Raw genomic sequence first — 21,119 nt, 5'->3', positions numbered from 1 at the left:
GAACGAAACTTTAAAATGGCGATTGGCTGTTGATCACTGAGTTCCAAAGAAGTTGCTATAAATTCCACCCAATCTCCAATCTTATGCTTCGTTCATTTCAGGCAAAAATAACGTCCACAGCTGGACAAAGGGCTCCCCTAAGGATTTCCATAACGACCAGTCCTGCATCCAGGTTCTTCCAGAGACCTTCACCAGATCGTCGGTCCACCTAGTAGCAATTCCCATGCTACGTCTTCCGGTCCGTGGTCGCCACTCGAGAACTTCCCTGCCCTAGCAGCCATCAGCTCTACGAGCTATGTGCCCCGCCCACTGCCACTTGATTTTAGCAATTTTACGAGCTACTTTGGTTTGGTATTTCACTTTGGTTTTCCTACGCAGGGAAACTCCGAGCATGTGACTTTGAGCCTTCTTATGAGACACATAGTAAGCGACCACGTCTCAGATCCATCAAATGTCAGTGCTACAAATAAGCGCTGGTAGGGCCCAAAAGATAAGAAGTCATGTAAAGTGCCATAAGGGCTACCTTTTTTTTATTTACTACTAGCTTTTGCCCGCGGCTTCACCCGCATGAAATTTCGTTTGTCACAGATCGTCATAAATTATAGCCTGTTTATGTTATTCTGGGTTATAAACAATAATACTGCAAAGTTTCATCAAAATCCGTTCAGTAGTTTTTGCGTGAAAGAGTAACAAACATCCAGACATCCAAACTTTCGCTTCTATAATATTAACACATTCTCTGCCGCGTAGGTCATCGGTGACCTCACCTGTACTGGATCGAGGCGCCGCGGCAGAGAATGTGTTAAGTAGGATAATTATTTTGATGTTCATAAGTGCCACTTGTGGTCTAAACTGAACAAAATATTTTTGATTTTGATTTTGATTTTGAATACTCACAGCGTCTCCCAAGTAGACCCCAGCGCCTTGCACAGGCGCGACGTATGTAAGCCCGAGCGCACGGCCTGGCTTCCGAGACAACTCCACTTCCACTTCAGTATATTGGAGTGGCTCTGGCCTATAGATGGTCATCTTCATCTGGAACAAGACGAACATTATTAGTTGTTCGATTTGTTTTAGAGCTTTACAAAATTCCCAACTCTCGTTCTTGCCACTGCTATTTTTGTAATAGCAAGAATTTTTTTATCCACAACGGAGAAACTATTGACCTACAGATGGAAAGTGATGATCAGGCCGAAGGTGGAAGCAAGTTTCACCCGGAATCCTGAATCACAGAAAAACTGGCTAAGTATCTTACCTCCAGCTGCCGGAACATAACGGCTTAGGATAATGGTTTTATTTTATTTTATTTTTATTTTTCTTTATTCAGTAAACCACAACTTTTTATAATAATAATAAATTTGACGTAGATGATTTACTTTAACAGTGTCATTATTTCCTCTGTCTGGAAATCTTTAAAAAAAGTAATTACCTAAGTAAACCAGTGGAAAGTGATAGGCCGTCGCAATAAAAACCCTGCTGATTTCTTTTAAAGTTGATATTTTAGTCATTAATAATTGTACTTATTTATTTTAATTACACTGCGGAACAAAAAAAATAAAAAAATCTGCGGCATCTATTTTGTTAATGGATTTTGTAAACACTTGTATTAGACATAAATGGTGTGCATTTACTTTCTTTGGATTGACTCTGGTTCTTGAGATAAACGAGACGCAAGAAATCAATGAAAAAAATTAAACGACCCTCGCTAAACTTATATTAATTTGATTATACCCACTAAGTTTTATTTTCTACTCGTGCATTAGTGTAGTTGTAGCTACAACAATTTAGTAATCAGCTACTAGACCTTGAAATTATCAGTTTGTGTCTTTTAAATTAATTTTTAAAGAGCTTTTTGTCTCAAAAAATATGAGTTCATTATGAAAACCTTGCGTTTACAACCCCAACAGTTTTTGTTAATATTTGGCTTCTAAACTTACAAAAGCAAAGAAATAAGATCACGGAGGTAGTGATAAAAACCTACCAAGCATACTTTGGTATAAAACTTCCATAAAAGAAAAATATTGGGGGTCCAATATCGTCTGCAAGCCTTGTGTAGATTCTTTGCCATACTGGAGTCAAGCTGGACGTAAAGGACTTCAATTTGAAAGGCCAAAGATATGAACTGAGCTTTCTAATCACTAAAATGATCAAAAGTCAGACAAATTAAAGTCCTTTACGTCCTGAAACGTCCGTTTGAATACGGAAAAAATAAATTCGATCGACCGCAAATCCGTACTCTTATAATATAAGACCCACATAACACAAATTGAATCTGAAGCATGGCTAAGCTTTGTTTAAGTAGTCAAACAATATTTGGGGAGTCATAGAGCACCAGACTTTTCAGAATTGGTTGCTAAATTGTTTTAAAAATTGTACACATAAGGAGCTAATTTGAGTATTAAATTATTTTTTTTACAATAACCATTTGGACAGATTCTCCCATAATCTGGATGATTACAGTGAGGAATAAGCAGAACGGTTCTACCAGAACATCAGGATAGTGGAAGAATGATATCCGCGGTCAATGGGACCGCCAGATGATGGCTGATTACTGTTGCCATAATTATGGAATTTTCCTGACCAAAACCATAACATAAAAGCTTACAGAAAAAGCTTTTTGTAGTTTTTTTTTCTATTATTTGATGAAAGGCAAATATATTTTTAATTTTTATATCGTTCTTAAATAAGATCTTAGTGTAAATATTTTTTTTATACAGATTGGTATTTTTATTTTGGTTTTTTTCATATAAATAGTTAATAGTATTTATCTCAAGATCTAGAGTCAATTTGACAAATCTAATATTTTTCTAGTATTCAGCACACTAGTCGCATGCAGAATTGACTCTAAACTACCATGCCGCAAAATGACTGTTCCCCAGTGTTATTTATACATACTTTAATGCCAAAATTTTAACATTAGGCGAACTTAATGCCATAAGGCATTTTCATCCAGTTTACCTTCGGGTTATGCAGAAAAAATAGTTTGGCGGCCCCAGTTCAGTTGCTTTGTTTTATACACGAGTTACCAGGTCAGGATATTCTTTGTTAGTCTTTAATTCCATGTATTTATTTAATTATTCTCTAAAATTTCCTACACATACCTTGGGCACCTTCTGCTTGATGGTGAGACACAGCCGCTCGTGCGCCATGTCTTTGGTGATGGTAACGCCGTTGCAGTCGCGTATCTGGTCACCGATCCTCGACTATTGTGGTGAACCCATTCGTAACACAACACAAGCAAATATAGCTAACCCACTTAGGGTTAACGGAGTCATTCTTATTTTTTACCCGACTGCGCCAGAAATAGGGTTATGTTTTTAAAGGTTCTTACACATCCCACTGGGGCAACAAGGTTTTGGAGTGGAGGCAGCGTACCGGAAAACGCAGCGTGGGACGTCCACCTACAAGGTGGACTGACGACATCGTAAAGGTAGCCGGGTAGCGCTGGATGCAGGCTGCTACCAATCGATCAACGTGGAAAGCATTAGGGGAGGCCTATGTTCAGCAGTGGACGTCCTATGGCTGAAATGATGATGATGATGATGACACACCTAGGCTAAATAGTTTCCTACACATTTCATACCTTGGGCACCTTCTGCTTGATGGTCAGACACAGCCGCTCGTGCGCCATGTCCTTAGTGATGGTAACGCCGTTGCAGTCGCGTATCTGGTCACCGATCCTCGACTATTGTGGTGAACCCATTCGTAACACAACACAAGCAAATATAGCTAACCCACTTAGGGTTAACGGAGTCATTATTATTTTTTACCCGACTGCGCCAGAAATGGGGTTATGTTTTTAAAGGTTCTTACACATCCCACTGGGGCAACAAGGTTTTGGAGTGGAGGCAGCGTACCGGAGAATGCAGCATGTGACATCCACAAGGTGGACCGACGACATCATAAAGCAGGATGGCGCTGGATGCAGTGCTACTGTGCCGGTATGCACAATACTAAATCTCTTCATATCTTATCTTGATCACGTTCACAGTGTCAGCACATTTATCACGTATAGTGCTGATGCTGTGACGTCATTTACCTTTGATCTATATCGTATAAATAGTCGCGCAGTTCACATTAATAAACAGATTAATATCAGAGACTAACTACAACCCGTGTCTCATTCATACGGTCTCCCAGTATGGCACAAATTGGTGACCCCGAAGACGAACCCGACGAGGAAGATGATCCCGATGAAGATGACACACTACCAACCAGGCAACATGGAAAGTATTGGGGGAGGCCTATGTTCAGCAGTGGACGTCCTACGACTGAGATGATAATGATGATGACACAGCACATACCTTGGGCACCTTCTGCTTGATGGTGAGACACAGCCGCTCATGGGCCATGTCCTTGGTGATGGTAACGCCGTTGCAGTCGCGTATCTGGTCGCCCACGCGTAGCCGGCCGTCCTTGGCAACTGCACCGTTTTTGTAGACGTCCAGGATTATCGCTGCTGCACCCTGGAGATAAGGACGATAGTTGAATAGTCTTTTTAAAATGTAATAAGTCCGGGATTATCGCTGCTGCACCCTGGAGGTAAGGGCCATAATTGATTGAGGGAGTGTATTAAGAGGACTGTCTTTCAAAAAAGGTGTCTTGGAAAAATTACAGAAGACTTTTCAGAATGTAATTAGAATAAAATCGACTATTGTTAGTTTGAAAAAGTTGAGGAGTTCTTTCAAAATGTAATTAGATTTTAAGGACATTTTTAAAAATTAAAAATTAATAAAAACATAATTAAAGAGAATTTTCAAAAATGTAATTAGAACAAAATTGAGGAGCTTTTTCGAAACGTTATTTGATGAAAATTGAGATTTCTTTCCATCTGTAAAAAGAACAAAACTGAGGAGATTTTTCAAAATATAATTAGAACTAAATAAAATTCAGGAGTATACAAGTAAAGAACGAATTTGAGGAGTCTTTCCTGAATGATAAAAAGAACAAAATTGAGAAGACTTTAAACATCTATTCTTATGTCATTGGTAAAACCAGTGTGCTTCAAATTCGCACCATTGAAGCTATTAGACAGAATAAAAATATTCTTATGTCAATAATTATTATATCAGAGCGGTATCATTGAATTAGCATTAAAACTAGGTAATATAATAAATAATTAATTCCCTAAAGCTTCAACCAAACCAACAACGCGTGCAGGTGCAGATCGACGTCGCCGGCGGCAGCAAAAGCCAATGACAGGTCGCGCGACCCATGACAGTTCACGCGACCTGTCATTTCCCTATGATCGCGCTGGCGATGGCAATCTGCACGCGTTGGTGTGGTTGAAGCTTAAGCACTACGTACGTTGATAAGCGTGTCGCTGCCTCCTAACAGTACAATTCCGAGCGGCTCGCTGGCGGTGCTTAGCTCGATGACCGTATCCTGGTTGGCCGCGATCGGCGCCGTCGCCGGGTCTGGAGGCGGCTCCGCTGGAAGAGTGAAGGGGATGAGTAAACAAGGGGATGAGTAAACAAGGGGATGAGTAAACAAGGGGAGGAGTAAACAAGGGGATGAGTTAACAAGGGGATGAGTAAACAAAGGGAGAGTAAACAAGGGGATGAGTTAACAAGGGGATTTATAAACCAGGGGATGAATACTCAAAATAATTTTTGAAAACCACTGTCGTCATCACGTGCACTGACTGCCAAAGGCTTCCTTAAATAGTTAGTTTCCGTAATAACTAATCCTATAACACTCGCATCTAGAATCTTCCCGCTACACCACCAGGTGCTGATTGATTTATTACCTCGCACATTAAGCGTACGATTTTCTTACCAAAAAAGGGACATGTCACCATTTTACCTATGATTCACAATAAATGATTTTGTATTTGTATATTTGGAATCTTCTGGTGCTGAAAACGTCACATCATGTCGCACAAGTCTTGCATGTAGCCTAGACTTCATCAAGGTAAATAAATACTTAGATGCAAGAGATGCAATAAAAATCACTTAGGTAAAAACCACAGCAGAAAAAGCTAGTTGTAATAAGTACCTACATCTGATGTGATGTGCTGCTGAACGTATTGTATTGATAATGTGGGTGCGTATAAGCAAGCACACTATTGGTTAAACTTACCTTTCACAGGAGAGGGTACGGGCCGAGGAGTGACGGGTCTCGATGCTGCTTTGCCGGGGTCCGGGGTTTGGTTCCGGCTCGCAGGGCCTGATGTCGCACTGCCTCCCGCTGAACAAACAAAACCAAGGCAAAATAAATATCGGCAATCAAAAAGTCCTTGCTGTAAACTATTCAATAGTATTCTTTCATTGTACAATGGACATGGCGCACAATTTTTGTTGAAGATGCCAAAAAAAACTACAAAAAATTAGAATGAATACTGTATTTTTACTTTTTTGATATCTTTAAAAATGACTGAAATATTCAAGCTCAAAGTGCGCTCTTCCGCTAGGAGCGATTTTCCGCGCGGATTTTGAAAATGTGACGTAGTAACATGAAAAGCTGCATGTAAGATATTATCTGTGTACAATGGTTAGAATGGTTAGTAGGGGAGCCGAAGCGGGGATTTCGGGACTTACTAAAGAGTGGCAGACTAACATACAAGGATATAGTTTGTACCTGGTTGATTACCTCTAAGTATGATTTTTTGATATAAAACGGCATTAGTTCTTATGCCTCTCACCCAAAAAATACCTCAATTAAGCCCAAATTTGAGACCGCAGCCAAACTTTGAGTGACGATGGAAACTAGCCTAGATGGAGGACACATGAAATTGAACTTCTGCTTCTTCATTGATAAAGACTTATCATTTACCATACCTTATCATTTTGTATTCCATTTTCAAGACACTTTTTTTTCGCTTACTGTAAAACAAAACGTGGGATTTTTTAAATCTCAGGTCTTTTGAACGCACATCTGAACGATGTCTGGTTTTAATTTCTTCAGTTACTCCGTGACCATGGCGCTTGCAACAGTGCCGAAATATTGGAAACTCAAAACTAAGGTACATGGTAGCAATCCCGTCAGTAATAATAATAGGAAAATGTCTTGAAAAATAAGTAAATCGTTTATTACTTTATATAACTAATTTTATTATGTATCATACTTATAACTAATCACTTCATTCAGAACTAGAAAACGATTCCAAGGATTCCACTTTTCTTCAATAGATGATCAAGATAAAGAGGTATTTATTATAAATTGCTCTTCCACCATTTCAATTATTCTGTCTTACATCTTACTTAATGAAATCTTTTTCAATTTTATTTACATGGTCATAACATTTTCACCATTCCTCTGCACCAATTTGTGAGGTACACCTGAAACCCCCGATAAAGCAGCTATTATAAGAATAATATTTAAAAAAAACCCTTCTGACGCAGTTAGGTAATAAACTAAATGTATCAAATTTCACTCCAACTTACTGTCAACTCAACGACGCGCTTTAAAATCAAAGATTGACTTTAAATTATGCCTTATTTTACAATACACATTGAAAACAATATGACTTGCTTGAGCTTTTTCGACTTTTTCACAAAAATAACAAATAGGCATGAAGAGATTACAAAATTTCTGCAGCGACTGGCAGTTCACTTGATTTACTTTGACAGGTGACAATAAATCCATAGACATTTGCCATATGAAAGACACACTTTTCCAATATTTTTGTTTGCCATTAGATTCTGGTACACCTATACCTATCATTTATTAATGAAAAGATAAACTAAATTTTTTCAGCACAACGAAAATCAGCTTCGGCGCGTAGCAATGCAACGTGACAACTGCAGTTCGGACTTCTTTAAGCGTCCACTACACATACAATAAAATTCGAACTATCGCACATTTTTTCTTTTTAATTCTAATTCAGTAAAAAATGTTTTTGAAACCTTCATTCAAAATTCAAAAGTAATTATCATATGACAGAACTTATGACCAGACTATGTACATTGAATAAAATATTTTTCTTTTTATCATCAAGCTTAGCAGTCTAATAAGTTACTATGACACTCGAGTTAATCCACATTCAGCACCATAGCCTCCCCTTCTACAAGGCCCTCTACAAATGTCAAAACGTCACTTAACCCTTTTAGCACCAGTTCTTTTGTTTTTGAGAAGATGTACCCTTTTTATATCAATTAAATTATAGTCCAGTCGATTGGTACAAATTAACGTGGTTACCTGGAAAGTGTTCCGGGAGTTTTGAAAATTGGTGATTAAAATAGATTTCGCTATGCTCTCTGTTAGTCTGTTAGTTAAGTGTGATTGCCGCGCTCGTTGCGAAATTGGAAAAATGTTGCCTTAGAGAAAATTTTTGATAGTTACATTCTTTCCTATTTCGTCGTTACAGCCAAATGACGTTCATATCAATATTAGTAGGATACAATTATGTAATGTAGAAACAAACAAGACAAAAAAAATGTATACTTCAGCAACGCGATTTTTTTTATACTTCAGCATATTTAGGACACCCGGCAGCGTGTCCTGCCATGCTCAAAGAAAAAAGAACTCGCAATTTAGCAGGTATTTTAATTTGACTGTTTCACAACTCTGAATCTATTTAACTTACATTACATGAAATTTATCACATTTATCAAAGCTTCTTAGCTTGTCTATGTCCCAAAAATTATAAAATGAAAAAAGTGTTGTCAAAAACCTTTTTAAGGCGGATTTTTTTCAATAAGGCGGGCGCGCGCGTGGCTATAAACGAGGTCACAAAATTCGGAAAGAACAAAGCGAAATCTATTTATTCACCAATTTTCAAAAATTCCGGAAAACTTTCCAAGTAAAATTAACAAATAACTGGACTATTTACTCGTTATTGAGCACAGAGACACAAACTTAATTATTTTTCCAGAAAATTTATATTTAAGTGCATAAATGTAAAAATGGCTTCATATTGCACAAAATTGGCAATAGGTGGCATAATAATGGTTACTTTTTTAGCGCCTAGTTTGAAATATGATTGAACGATGACAACTAACAACAGTTGTCAGTTAGGTAAAATTTTATTTTAGTTGGAAAAAGACAAAAAGTGGTAAATGGGTTAACGTGCGGGGGCTGCAAAATCATGTTGTGACGTCACGCGCGAATATTGGAAATTTTTGAAAATTTTAAAAAGTCCGTAAACTTCTCGAGGCTCTATCGTCGGTAATACTGGATGGATTGAGGTGAAATAAAAACTAGTGTAATGTGTGTGATCTAAACTTTAAATTAAGTCATAATTTAACTTAATATTACAACTTATGCGTGTTGTCCATTACGTAACTTCAAAGTGTCAGAGTGCAATCAGCATAAATTTCAAAATCGCTTCACAGAGCAAAGTAGCTATACATCCAAGAAACACCAAGGCGAAGTGATTTCGGAAGTACAGTTCGTGACATTGTTACCCTAAATAATTCTAATATTTCAAAAATATGTCTCTGTTGTATAAACATTTTCTCCATGGATTGTTTACAGCCCGGTCAAGTTAACTGCACACCTGGCTGGAATGCGACTCTCCCTCGCACTCACCCGCACAACTTCCCGCGCTCGTCCCGTCAGTACCAAAGCAGCGATGTGACGTCACGGCCAGTGGCCTAATTCACGTATTTTGACAGTCAAGATCTCGTTGACGTTCAGAAATCGTCCCATTGAAAAACAGTTCTAAATCCGTATTCACAAGGGTCATTTTGATAAAAAGGTTACTCAATAGGATCGCAACTTAGTGTTTTGTTGTCGTTGAAGTTTTGTTACGTGAATAAGGCTACTGGTTGTAAATACTTATAGTGACTTATATCCCAAATCCTCAGATCATAGAAAGATCTTTACGATTCCCTTCTATGATCTGAGCCCAAATCATAATCTGAGATGCTAAGGCTGGGTTGCACCATCTTACTTTAACATTGACAAACGTAAAAAATCTGTCAAACTCCATACAAAAACATCGGTTAACGTCATAGTTACGGTCAATGTTAGGTGGTGCAACTCAGCCTAAGTGTTCCACGATACAACATAGGGAAGAGACTTTATCGTTATGTATTTTGTAGCCTTATGTATCCAACAAGGTAAACAGTTCGGACCTGGAGTAGTGCCTCCATCGTCAGCCTTGTCGTCCTTCATGTTGGGGCTGCACACCGTCAGCACCACCACGCCTTCTGTTTGCTTCAGTTTTGCTGCTGCCTGGAGGAGATGGAAGAATTCATTTGAAATACAGGGTGTGGTTTTGTAAAACAGCCAATCTCAGGGGTTTTTAGATGCAGGGACATTTACATGAATTGTGTAATAAAGTAATCGTAATCATTTGACAGTTTACAACGTACGCTTATTCTGTCAAACGCTTTGTTTATCTGACTTAATCCTACGTTATGAACTGTCAAATGATTACGATTACTTTAGAGTAGGCGCACACCGTTGATTTTTAGTTGACCGATAGTTGTGCCCGATTTTAAATTGTATGAAGAATCGGCCAAATCGAATCGGCGTAGTGTGCGCACTCCCATACATGCCCATACTGATCAACTGCCCGACTAAACTATCGGCCGACGAAAAATCAACGGTGTGCGTCTACTCTTACACAATTCCACCTCACGATATGATGTCTTGCGACTAAAGGAAAATCATTTGCAAATCCTGAGTAATTATTACACTTTTTTGCCACGCAATAACATTTAAAGTAAAGTCCACTTACCCCATCGTAACTGCAGCTCAGCAACGAGTCTCTATTCACAGCTAAGATCATGTCTCCAATTTGCAAACCAGCCTGTAATTAATTAAAAAAGTATTAAAAATTATAGTGCAGGTGAATCAGATAGCGACTAACTAAATCAATGAGGTTTACTATTATTTGTTTATCATTAGTCTGAATCGCCGAATAGAGCTAATTAAGTAACTTTTTTTTTATCTACAACGAGGAAGCTCTTGGCCTGTATCTCACCTGATGGTAAGTGACGATCAGGCCGAAGGTGGAAACGAGCTTCACCCGGAATCCTCAACCACGGAGGAACTGGCTATCTTAACTCTAACTGCCGGAACACAGTAATGCTGTTAACATTGTTGTTATGGCGACAGACTTAGGTAAGGTGGTGGTAGATAGCCAGGCGGACTTAGAACAAGCCCTACCACCAACCAAACCGAACAGAAAAATCTGCCCCCATTGGGAATCGAACCCGGGACCTCTGCGTCTGAAGCAGGTGGTCTTACCACTAGAGCACAGAGGAACTTAGATAATTATGAATTGTCAACTTGTTTGTCTTCGCGCGTGTGTGGAGTTGTTGGGGAGTAAAGTAACTTAAATCAATATCATTTGCAAGAATATTTCTGCACCTGTTCTGCAGCACTGCCCTCTTGAAGGTCGGAGACGAATATGCCTCTCCCCGCCTCCGTGTGCCGACCCTCGATGATCATGATGCCGAGCCCTGAGGGACCCTGGAACACCAAAAGTTGTTTATTTAATAACTAAACTCTGCCAGCTGTTTCCCGAACGCTATAATCCGGGCGTTTTCAAGGCGAGAGTGAATAGGGCAGGGCAGGTATGTACCATCCTAGATTGCGGTCAAATACCTGGCCTTTCTCTGCGTAAAAAAATATAACAGAAAGACCAAGACCTACTCTTTACTATCGTTTACAAAGTCACAATTAGAGAAAATACTACGATCAAGAATTTCAGCAAATATAAATATATTTTTTTCAAAAATATTCGAACTTAGGCGATTATCACACTTTCACACTGCACCGCGCTCCGCCGTGGTTCGCGTGGCAACATATTTTTAACGAATCCCGCGCGCAAACGCGTTGTCAGTGTGTTGTGCCGCGCGTGTTTTCTATACAAACTGAAGTACTTGCATATAATGATTAAATCTGTCGTCCCGCGTTGCGCGGCGGAGCACGGTGCAGTGTGATAATCGCCTTAATAAAAAATTTTTTGTTTGTTATAAAATAGTTGTGGTATAAGTTTTACCTTTTTGATAGTAATATCCCGGACACCTTTGTAGCCAGCGAAGCGGTCTTCCGACTGTAACAAGAAAGCATTTTTTGAACCCAAACTGAAATTGACACACCTACATAAGTAAAATCTGAGGAAATTGGTTACACGTCCCATACATTTTGCCATCGCCGATCTCTTTTGTCCTCTAAGCTTTAATTAATATTGAACCTTAAAATATTTTTTCTTGCTCTCGCTGTTACATAACATTAACTTAAGAGTGAAACCTTTCTACATTTAACAATATTAAGTGAATAAAGACAGGCTTATCTAACTGAAAGTTGGATTCGCTATCGCTATAAGTTCTGTAGCTTCACTTGTCAAAGTTGCCCAGTTTAGATGGAAACTTCAGTACAGTAAGGTAAATACCTAGATATTATTATAGTAGCTTAATAACGCAGTAAAACTTTCGGCTGAGTTGTACAACCTAACTTAAACCGTAACTTTATTGATAACCGGTGTTTTTTGCATGGAGTTTGACAGACTTTTGACGTATGTTAAAGTAAGTAAGATGGTGCTATCCAGCCTAAGTATAGCTATTTATATCAGTTAGTTCAGATGGCGCTGTGTACAATCTGAAGGATATTTTTATTTTCCAAACAACTTGTTTTTACTTTATAATCTTATAAGTATTATTGTTTCTTATTTAAAAGGTGTGAAAGTTTATACACTTGTTGATAACTATGTACATTTTGGCTGTCCACATATTGGCAGAGGCCGCCAGACGGTTTGCACAGCTTGGGGCTTGATAGCACGAGTGTCGGTTTGCTCAGGTGGATACAATTTTACGAAGTTGAAATGCGAATTTAATATAAATAAAGCCTTAGTGGATAGCTAAATTTCCAAAAGACAACAGATCAATTGAGGAATAATGTAATAAAATAGCTACGATAGCCCAACGGTGAAGTGGTCGGACTGGCCGACTTGAGATCCGAGGAACGCGGGTTCGAATCCCACCGCCGCTCGACTATTGTGGTGAGCCCACTCGTAACACAAGCTTATATTTTAGCATAACACGAGGGACTAATGGGACTATTAATTTGTGAAATATAAATTGCTAATAATTTTTATTTAAAAAAATTGAGGAAGAATGGCGACGGATTGTGAAGTTTACCACCAAACTAGGTGACGACCACGACCGCTCTGTCAATAGCGTAGCGACGAAGAACAAGAATTAGAATTATCAGGCAATGAAGGTTTTGTCTCAACTGTAGGAACACGACCCTCTCTAAGTAAAAAAAATAGTACGCACACGATGAGTGAGATGGCTCAATGCTAGAACCACACGACTAACTTACAGTAAATAGTCCTATTTACTTTAATTTAGCCATCCATAGTCATTAGTCATAAATGTCTAATGCATCATGGAATAGTTAATTAATTAATTAATCAATAGTTGGAATTATAATTCGATTTGTACATTGTGAAGACGTTGATGTACAAAATCCAAAGTTTTGTAAAGGTCAAGTGCGTCTGGACAATTGCAATATGATAAAATCCAAATACCCATTTTAAACCTTTTTACGGTGTTTGTACTTCAATTTAATAATTTTGAAGTGCAAAATGTTCGCCAGCAGCAGTAGCTTACAGAACAACACGCCAGCTTAGGGTTTAACAGCCTGGCTCAGTGTTTGGGCACGAGCGACTGTTTGCACAGATGCTTGGAACTACAACGAAAATAATACATTTTGAACCGTCTACCACAATATACATAGTGCGGTCCACACAGATTATGACCGCAGTCTGTGGAGGAACACTATGATAATAATGTGGTCGCGATCCTCATCAGTGAGGGACCGAGGAAGAAGAAGACCACAATTAAGATTTATACGCTTTTTAGGCGAAACGCTGACTTGGGCATGTTTGTGACTGGATAATAAAAATTTCATTACGTGGCCTACACTCCAGAACCTTGCTGCGCCGTAGGCCGTCAGTTCTGCGTACTATGTGCCCTGCTCATTGCCACTTCAGCTTGCTAAACCGAAGGGCTCTCCTTATTTCTGGTACGATCTCGTAATAATGTGAGAGACCAGTGTGGTCACAACACTTTAAATGTTAAATCTTATGAATACCATTGCCTGCATCAAGTAACACCAGTGACAACGTGCAAATTGGACAGGTTTTATGTAAGGTGAAATTAATAATCCTACTAATATTATAAATGCGAAAGTTTGGATGTCTGGATGTTTGTTCTCTTTCACGCAAAAAAAAACTGAACGGATTTTGATGAAACTTTACAGTATTATTGTTTATAGCCCAGAATAACATATAGGCTATAATTTATGATGATCTGTGACAAACGAAATTTCAGGCGGGTGAAGCCGCGGGCAAAAGCTAGTACAAAATAAGACAAAAGGTGAAAATACTAGGCGATTTGATAGATTCATATCAACTGTGACTTATAAAGGTTATAACGTCAGTTGTTATCCACAAGATGAAAGAAAGCTTCCACCAATAAGCTCTCTACTCTCTACAATATAAAATCATTAATGGATCAACCCTGTCCCCAGGAAGTTGCTGTCTCTACGTAAAGACGGATCGCCTCTACGACGCTTCTTATATCTCAGAAGACAAACATACAATCTGGTTCTACTCGTAGGTATATCCAGCAGCTATTTAACAAACTCATAGTCTGTATTGTAACACTATAAAAGAGGACATGAATCAAGGCTCTGCCTGTCAATGTCTGAAGCAAAACTATTCATTCGATAAGGACTAAAATTGAAAACAAATATTTAGCCTTATACAATACACCTTAGGATTGCTTAAGATTGGTTTAATTTAACCAATCATGGGCTTGAATTTTAAATGGAATACGGAGGGCCAACTCTGAATAAAATAGGAAAGGGCAAGGCAAAAAAGAAAGAAGAAGATACGCTTAAATTTTGAACCAATCTTGAACTTAGTGAAATTTTTATGATTGTTTTAATTTAATCCAATAAATCATAGGCTTAAATTTTGAATGAATTTGAATGATACGAAGGGCCAATACCAAATAAAATGGGGAAGGGCCAGGAAAAGAAGAAGATAAGCTCAAATTTTGGACAGCTCAAAAACGTAGTGAATCTTGTGAAATAATTTTTATGTTTTCTACAAATCCCAACTAATATTATAAATGCGAAAGTAACTCTGTCTGTCTGTCTGTCTGTTACGCTTTCCCGCTTAAACCTCGCAACCGATTTTGATGAAATTTGGCATAGAGATAGTTTGAGTCCCGGGAAAGAACATAGGATAGTTTTTATCCCGGTTTTTGAAACAATGACGCGCGCGATAAAGTTTTTCTGTGACAGACAAAATTCCACGCGGGCGAAGCCGCGGGCGGAAAGCTAGTAAACTCATAAAAGATTTCAAAATGATGCTTCGAAAATATACATTTCGCAAGTTAACCTTGTTAAATTACTAATTTCTTATCAAATATTTCTCACAATTTTCAATGAGAAGTCATCGACATACGAACGTACCTATTTTATTTTTGAAGCGTTTGAACAATGAGAGACTGAGAAATAACGATTCAAGGGTCAAGGATCGATGTATAGCGACAGCACGTCAAGGTAAACATACTGCTACCTTAACGTCATTGAAATAGGTGCTAATTTGCAACAAAAATGTTCATAGCCTGATGTACTGTCGACTGTATAACCACACTGTAACTGAAAAAAAAAACCGGCATAATGGAGAAAAATTTAGGAGAAAAAGAAGAAGTTTGTAATCGAGACACTATGATATCCATAGGCATTTAAAGTACAGAGATTTCTATACTAATATTATAAATGCGAAAGTAACTCTGTATGTCTGTCTGTCTTGCTTTCACGCCTAAACCACTGAACCGATTTTGATGAAATTTGGATAGAGATAGTTTGAGTCCCGGGAAACGACATTGGATAGTTTTTATCCCGGTTTTTAAACAGGGACGCGCGCGATATAGTTTTTCTGTCATAGACAATATTCCACGCGGGCGAAGCCGCGGGCGGAAAGCTAGTTTAAAATAAATAATGATTAGGTGATCTTCCTGCTATCTATAAGCTGGATGCAGGCCGCTACCAACCGGGCAATGTGGAAATCATTAAGAGAGGCCTATGTTTAGCAGTGGACGTCCTGTAGATTCCATGACAATAGTGTCTGACTTTCTTGAACTGATTCTTCTCAACACTAGCCCATACTGTCCCGAAGCAGTGGTAGGGTTAGGACGTCTAAAAGTTCTCTTTGGGAGCTTATTGACAATGATTTGATTTGATCATAATGAATAAAAAAATATAGAGGAATGCTGTTATGAGCTCAATGCTTGTTTGTTCGTTAAATTCAATTAAAAATCACAGCTATCAATGAAGTTTCCACTAATGAGGTGCAAGCATTAATAATTGAATAAACTTTTTAAGATAATGTTTATTACTGGGTTTTATTGTAGATACTCGTATAGTTAACATTTTGCAAGTCATTTTTTTTTGGTGAACAGTATCTAAACAACTCATAAAAATCATTTTATTTTTGCAAGTAGGCTTTTAAAAAGCAGTTTTACACGTCCCAGTATTAACCCTATCACTGCTTCGGGACAATAAATAGGCTAGTGCAGCGCAAGAAACTCGGTCACTATTGACAGTCTCAAGTTTTGTTTCTGGAGACATTTTAGAGTCGTTATTTTATATTTTAAGTCCTTTATCCGTAGTTAGCCTAACACCTTGGTCTGTGCTAAATAACACGTTGTTCATAATTAGGTTTCGATAGTAACCTTGGCCCCGCGGTCAACAGTCTGGCGGTAACGAGCAAAACACTTGCTTTTATAGCGGGTAAACACTTGTCTTGTCTGACAAGAGTTTTTATGAGGCTATCTGGAACTTAAACGCACTGTTTTATTGAAGAAAATACATGCATAGTTAAAAGATAGTCTGTCAAAAAAAATTACAATGTTCATATTTTTAGGGTTCCGTAGCCAAATGGCAAAAAAAGGGACAACTAATAGATTCGTTATGTCTGTCTGTCTGTCTGTCTGTCTGTCTGTCTGTCTGTCTATCTGTCTGTCTGTCGGTCTGTCTGTCTGTCTGTTTATCTGTGTGTCTGTCTGTCTGTCTGTCCGTATGTCACAGCCACTTATTTCCGAAACTATAAGAGCTATACTGTTGAAACTTGATAAGTAGATGTATTTTTTTAAGTTCTTGTCAGATTTATAATTTGTGTGGTTTTTTGTTCTAATATTCGTCTCCGCAGTTATGTTTTCACTGTCTGGTTCTTCTGGTGAAAATCTTTCAACTTTAGAGGGTTTTTATTGCACGATAAGTGTCGTTAGGATATTGACGTTTCTAAGCAAAATTACTTATAAGTAGGTAAGTAATAGCACAAATAGTGAGTACAACTATTTTATTTTTCAGACTACATTTTTTTCAGGCTTTTCAAAGCAAGCCTTTAACAAACAATGGCTTCCTTTCTATAAGTATTTTATGTATTAATGTAAATACTTCTTTTAAAAAAATACAAGAAATCAATTGTGTCCTTTTCACAGATATGGATATTTGAGCATTTACGGAACTAATCAATTTAATTGGACAGTCCAACCAGCATTTAGCCTGAAGACAACTTATGGTGCCCCACCCACACTCATGGCGGTCTTAAAATAACCCCCACGTGTCGTTTCCCACGGATCCCATGTCTTTTGCCGTCGGCCAACGACAAGTTTTGTAAAAACCCATATTTAATTCTAAGTCATGTAGCTTTCAGTTATTTGAAGGCAGGTTGATGGAGGATGAATAAATAATAAACTAATATGCAGTAGACAGTAGACTGATGGTCAAGTTCTTTGAGAACTTGTGTGTTGTTGTTGAGTTGAACACGCGAATGAAAAAAGTGACATCACAGGATTCTTTACAAAACATGTGGAGGAATCTCATTTTGACAGCTACATCATTTAATTTTGATTGGTGATGTTTGTTGCAGATATTGAACATACAACCCGGTTGAGTTAACTGTGCACTTGGCGGCCGTGACGTCACATCGACGCTGGTACGAACGGGACGAACGCGGGGAGATGTGCGGGTGAGTGCGAGGGAGAGTCGCATCTAGCGAGGTGCGCAGCTACCTCGACCGGGTTGTACAACACTGACTAAATTGTCAAAACGAGACTCTCCCTTAGATTTTGTAGGGTAATATCAATATGTATAAAACTCAAAAGTGACTGATTGACTGACATAGTGATCTATCAACGCTCAGCTCAAACTACTGGACGGATCGGGCTGAAATTTGGCATGCAGGTAGAAGTTATGACGTAGGCATCCGCTAAGAAAGGATTTTACGAAAATCCACCCTAAAGGGGTAAAACGGGATCCACGCGTATGAATTTGCGGGTTGCCGCTAGTAAGCCAATAAAGTCAATTTTCAACTTTTTTCAATAACAAAGAAACCAAAAATCTTAATTTGCAGAGTTGATTTAGGATTAATTGAGTTTTTAAGACAAGAATGAACTGTGTTTTTTAAATTCGTGCTTTAGAATATTATTGATGAATAATGTCAGATACTAAATTGAGCACAATAATTTTAACAAATGAAGCAGTTGAAAATTGACTGAGCTAATGACAAAGATAGACTGCTCAATAAGAACAAAACAATTGACAAAACTGCTAAATTAGTTATGCTTCGTAATCTAATGAATTAGTTACAGTCTCGCATAGTTTAGTTTTATGTGTCTTTGTCTGTATGTATAAAATGTATAAAAATGTTAATTAAAAATATAGCAGAATAGGGCATCATCATCATCAACAGCCCTTTACAGTCCACTGCTGGACTATGAGCCTGTTCCACTATAGTGGAGGGTTTTGCCATAATCCCCACGCTTGGCAAGCGGGTTGGAGATCGCAGTTTAAAAGATTGATGTTTTTCAGAGAGCACTGCTGCCCGTTCTCTGTTTGATGTGTAGTCCCCTCAGATCATAGAAGGGAATAGATGTGAAACGGGGGCGTGGCGCGTGTCTCCGCGATATGCCCAGAAACGAACATCGGCCGCGTAGCTAGGTTAGTCGCGATTCAGTCGTACTAAGGAAATGTTCTCCGAATTTTTTGGATAATGCGTCGTTACGTGCAATAAAACAAGTGAAACGAAGAACTACAGGAACAATGGAGTCATTTACTACATGTAAGTATTGCAAATCCATTGGTATTTTGGTTATAAATAAAAAAAACTTAACATTTTTACGAACGAATTCAGTGCCGTAACAGTTACTGCGATATCGAAATCGGTGGTGATAAAAATTCTAACACACTTGTACATTGACGATTTAGTTAGCAACCACTTTATGTCATGCTCAACTACTGCGCGATGTATTTAATTTCTTCCGATATCCACTGTCGTGTGAAAATACACAGTACGGCCGCATGTGCCGGTCGTAACATAGTGCCGTGCTCGTGTTCTAATGCGGTTTCCTATTATCGATAAATAGAAGTAAATTATAATTTTCTATTTTGTAATTTTAAATAAAAAAATTATGTGTTACTTGCGATTATAAGATTTTACAAAAAAAATAATAACAGTAGAAGTAATTAGTAACTGTCAACTATGAAATTACTATATGAGCTAGTTGAAAGCCTAATATAGGCATTATTTTTGATAAACATGCGGTACGCAGATCGCCATAATTAATCCTTCAAGGCCCGCGAATCTAGACACAATAGATAATCAATTGTTATGACATTAATTAATGCCGTCTGGGACTCAAGCGGTTAAAAAGTAAATGCGTGATAGTAGTTAATAATAACGTATAATAATAAAAAGGTTTTCATACATAAGCATTTTGTGAAACCAGTTTCGAGCCTTGCCCCTAGCGATTTAAAGTATCGATATCTTGTCGACTTCATTTTATCTTTGTTCTCTCACTAGTTTTCAAAGTGTGCGTCACGTCACGCGGCCATTGATTGGCCATAAGGCACGCCTTCTGGCCAATCACAGCACTTTTAAGCCGGTTGCACATGTTGTCGTAGACTCTCAGTCGCTTTGTTTTTACACAGTTGAATGTGTGTGTGGGAGCTGTGGTGTGGGGAAATGTGGGGACACTGGTTCTCGTTGTAGTTACACGCGACTTCATATCTATTCTCTTTCTATGATCTGAGGTAGTCCCTAAGTCGCCTCTTACGACACCCGCGGGAAGAGTAGGGGTTGGTGACAAATGTATTCTACTCTGCCGTCACCACACGGTTTAAATAGGTGCCTCATATAATTATTTCCATTGGGATGGTGCCTATAAAGGTGGACACACATATTAGAAATGGGTTAGTCTACGCTATTATAGTAATTCCGATCCGAAATACTATTCCTTCATTAATGCACAATTAACTCACCTACAGCATATCATTTGATTTTTTTTTGTTTTCAAATCAACAAACAGAATATCCAATGAAGTTCGCACACACGTGACATTGACATCGTGAATTTCCAGGGGGAATTACTTTTTGACAGTTCACAAAAAACGAATTCTAATTCAATTCAAATCTTTATTGCGTACTAAGTGACAATTTGTAATGGTGGAAATTACATACACATGGGCTTAAGACTTAGTGACCTAGGAGGTATTGCAACAGAGTAGGTGGCTATAATACATTATACATAATACAAGACATGTAACATATACATCAATGCTAGAGATTAACAAAACAAGTAAGTAAGTTTGTTGTATAAGGATGGTCGTTTAAATGGGTAGGTAACTCACCTTCCGCTTCTTGAACGACAACGTTCGCCGCCATATTGTTCGCAGTAGCTTGTAATGCTCGGCGGGCACCGACCGGCGCGCGCGCACCTCGCTCATCACAGTCATCACACTAACGCATCACTAGCACACTTCACACTACCACTATTTTGTTCATTATATACTTGTATTAAGGTCTGTTTTCGTTATTGAAATTTTCTCACTATCACTACCTCTCTAGTTTTTGGTTGTCCATTACATAGTTGTGTTGAGGTATCCTTTTAGTTATTTAGTTGTAAAGTTAGTTAATATAGTAGTTACTAGCACTTTTAGGTTTTTGTTTTCTGAGAAAGTAAAATTTGATTATTTTACTCAAGTTATAGCACTTCTTTTTCTGACACTATTTATTGTTTATTTACTCCTGATAGTATTTTAAAAATATCCTAATTCGAGGAAATAAAATTAGTTTCATGTATCTCAGTTAAAGACATCAGATAAATCTGTTAGATTAAGTATCTGAAACTTTATCAAAATTTGAAA

The 21,119-nt window shown here is 38.1% G+C and overlaps 1 protein-coding gene across 1 annotated transcript in view; it reads right to left on the bottom strand.

Moving 5' to 3' along the window:
- LOC135083491 (inactivation-no-after-potential D protein) overlaps nucleotides 1–21,119 on the bottom strand; it is a 110,968-nt gene that overhangs the window by 1,591 nt on the left and 88,258 nt on the right. Inside the window, exons 11-18 of the mRNA XM_063978250.1 lie at nucleotides 11,897–11,950; nucleotides 11,263–11,364; nucleotides 10,628–10,699; nucleotides 10,011–10,119; nucleotides 6,082–6,129; nucleotides 5,308–5,432; nucleotides 4,305–4,466; nucleotides 898–1,035 (exon numbers count right to left, since the gene is read on the bottom strand). Coding sequence (XP_063834320.1) covers nucleotides 898–1,035; nucleotides 4,305–4,466; nucleotides 5,308–5,432; nucleotides 6,082–6,129; nucleotides 10,011–10,119; nucleotides 10,628–10,699; nucleotides 11,263–11,364; nucleotides 11,897–11,950 — 810 coding nt within the window. The remainder of the gene's footprint in view (nucleotides 1–897; nucleotides 1,036–4,304; nucleotides 4,467–5,307; nucleotides 5,433–6,081; nucleotides 6,130–10,010; nucleotides 10,120–10,627; nucleotides 10,700–11,262; nucleotides 11,365–11,896; nucleotides 11,951–21,119) is intronic.

The sequence above is a fragment of the Ostrinia nubilalis genome, chromosome 23 (genome assembly GCF_963855985.1).
Source record: "Ostrinia nubilalis chromosome 23, ilOstNubi1.1, whole genome shotgun sequence".
NCBI classification, from domain to species: Eukaryota; Metazoa; Arthropoda; class Insecta; order Lepidoptera; family Crambidae; genus Ostrinia; species Ostrinia nubilalis.
Note: the sequence above shows the minus strand (reverse complement) of the source record. Positions and strands in the feature narration are given on the sequence as shown.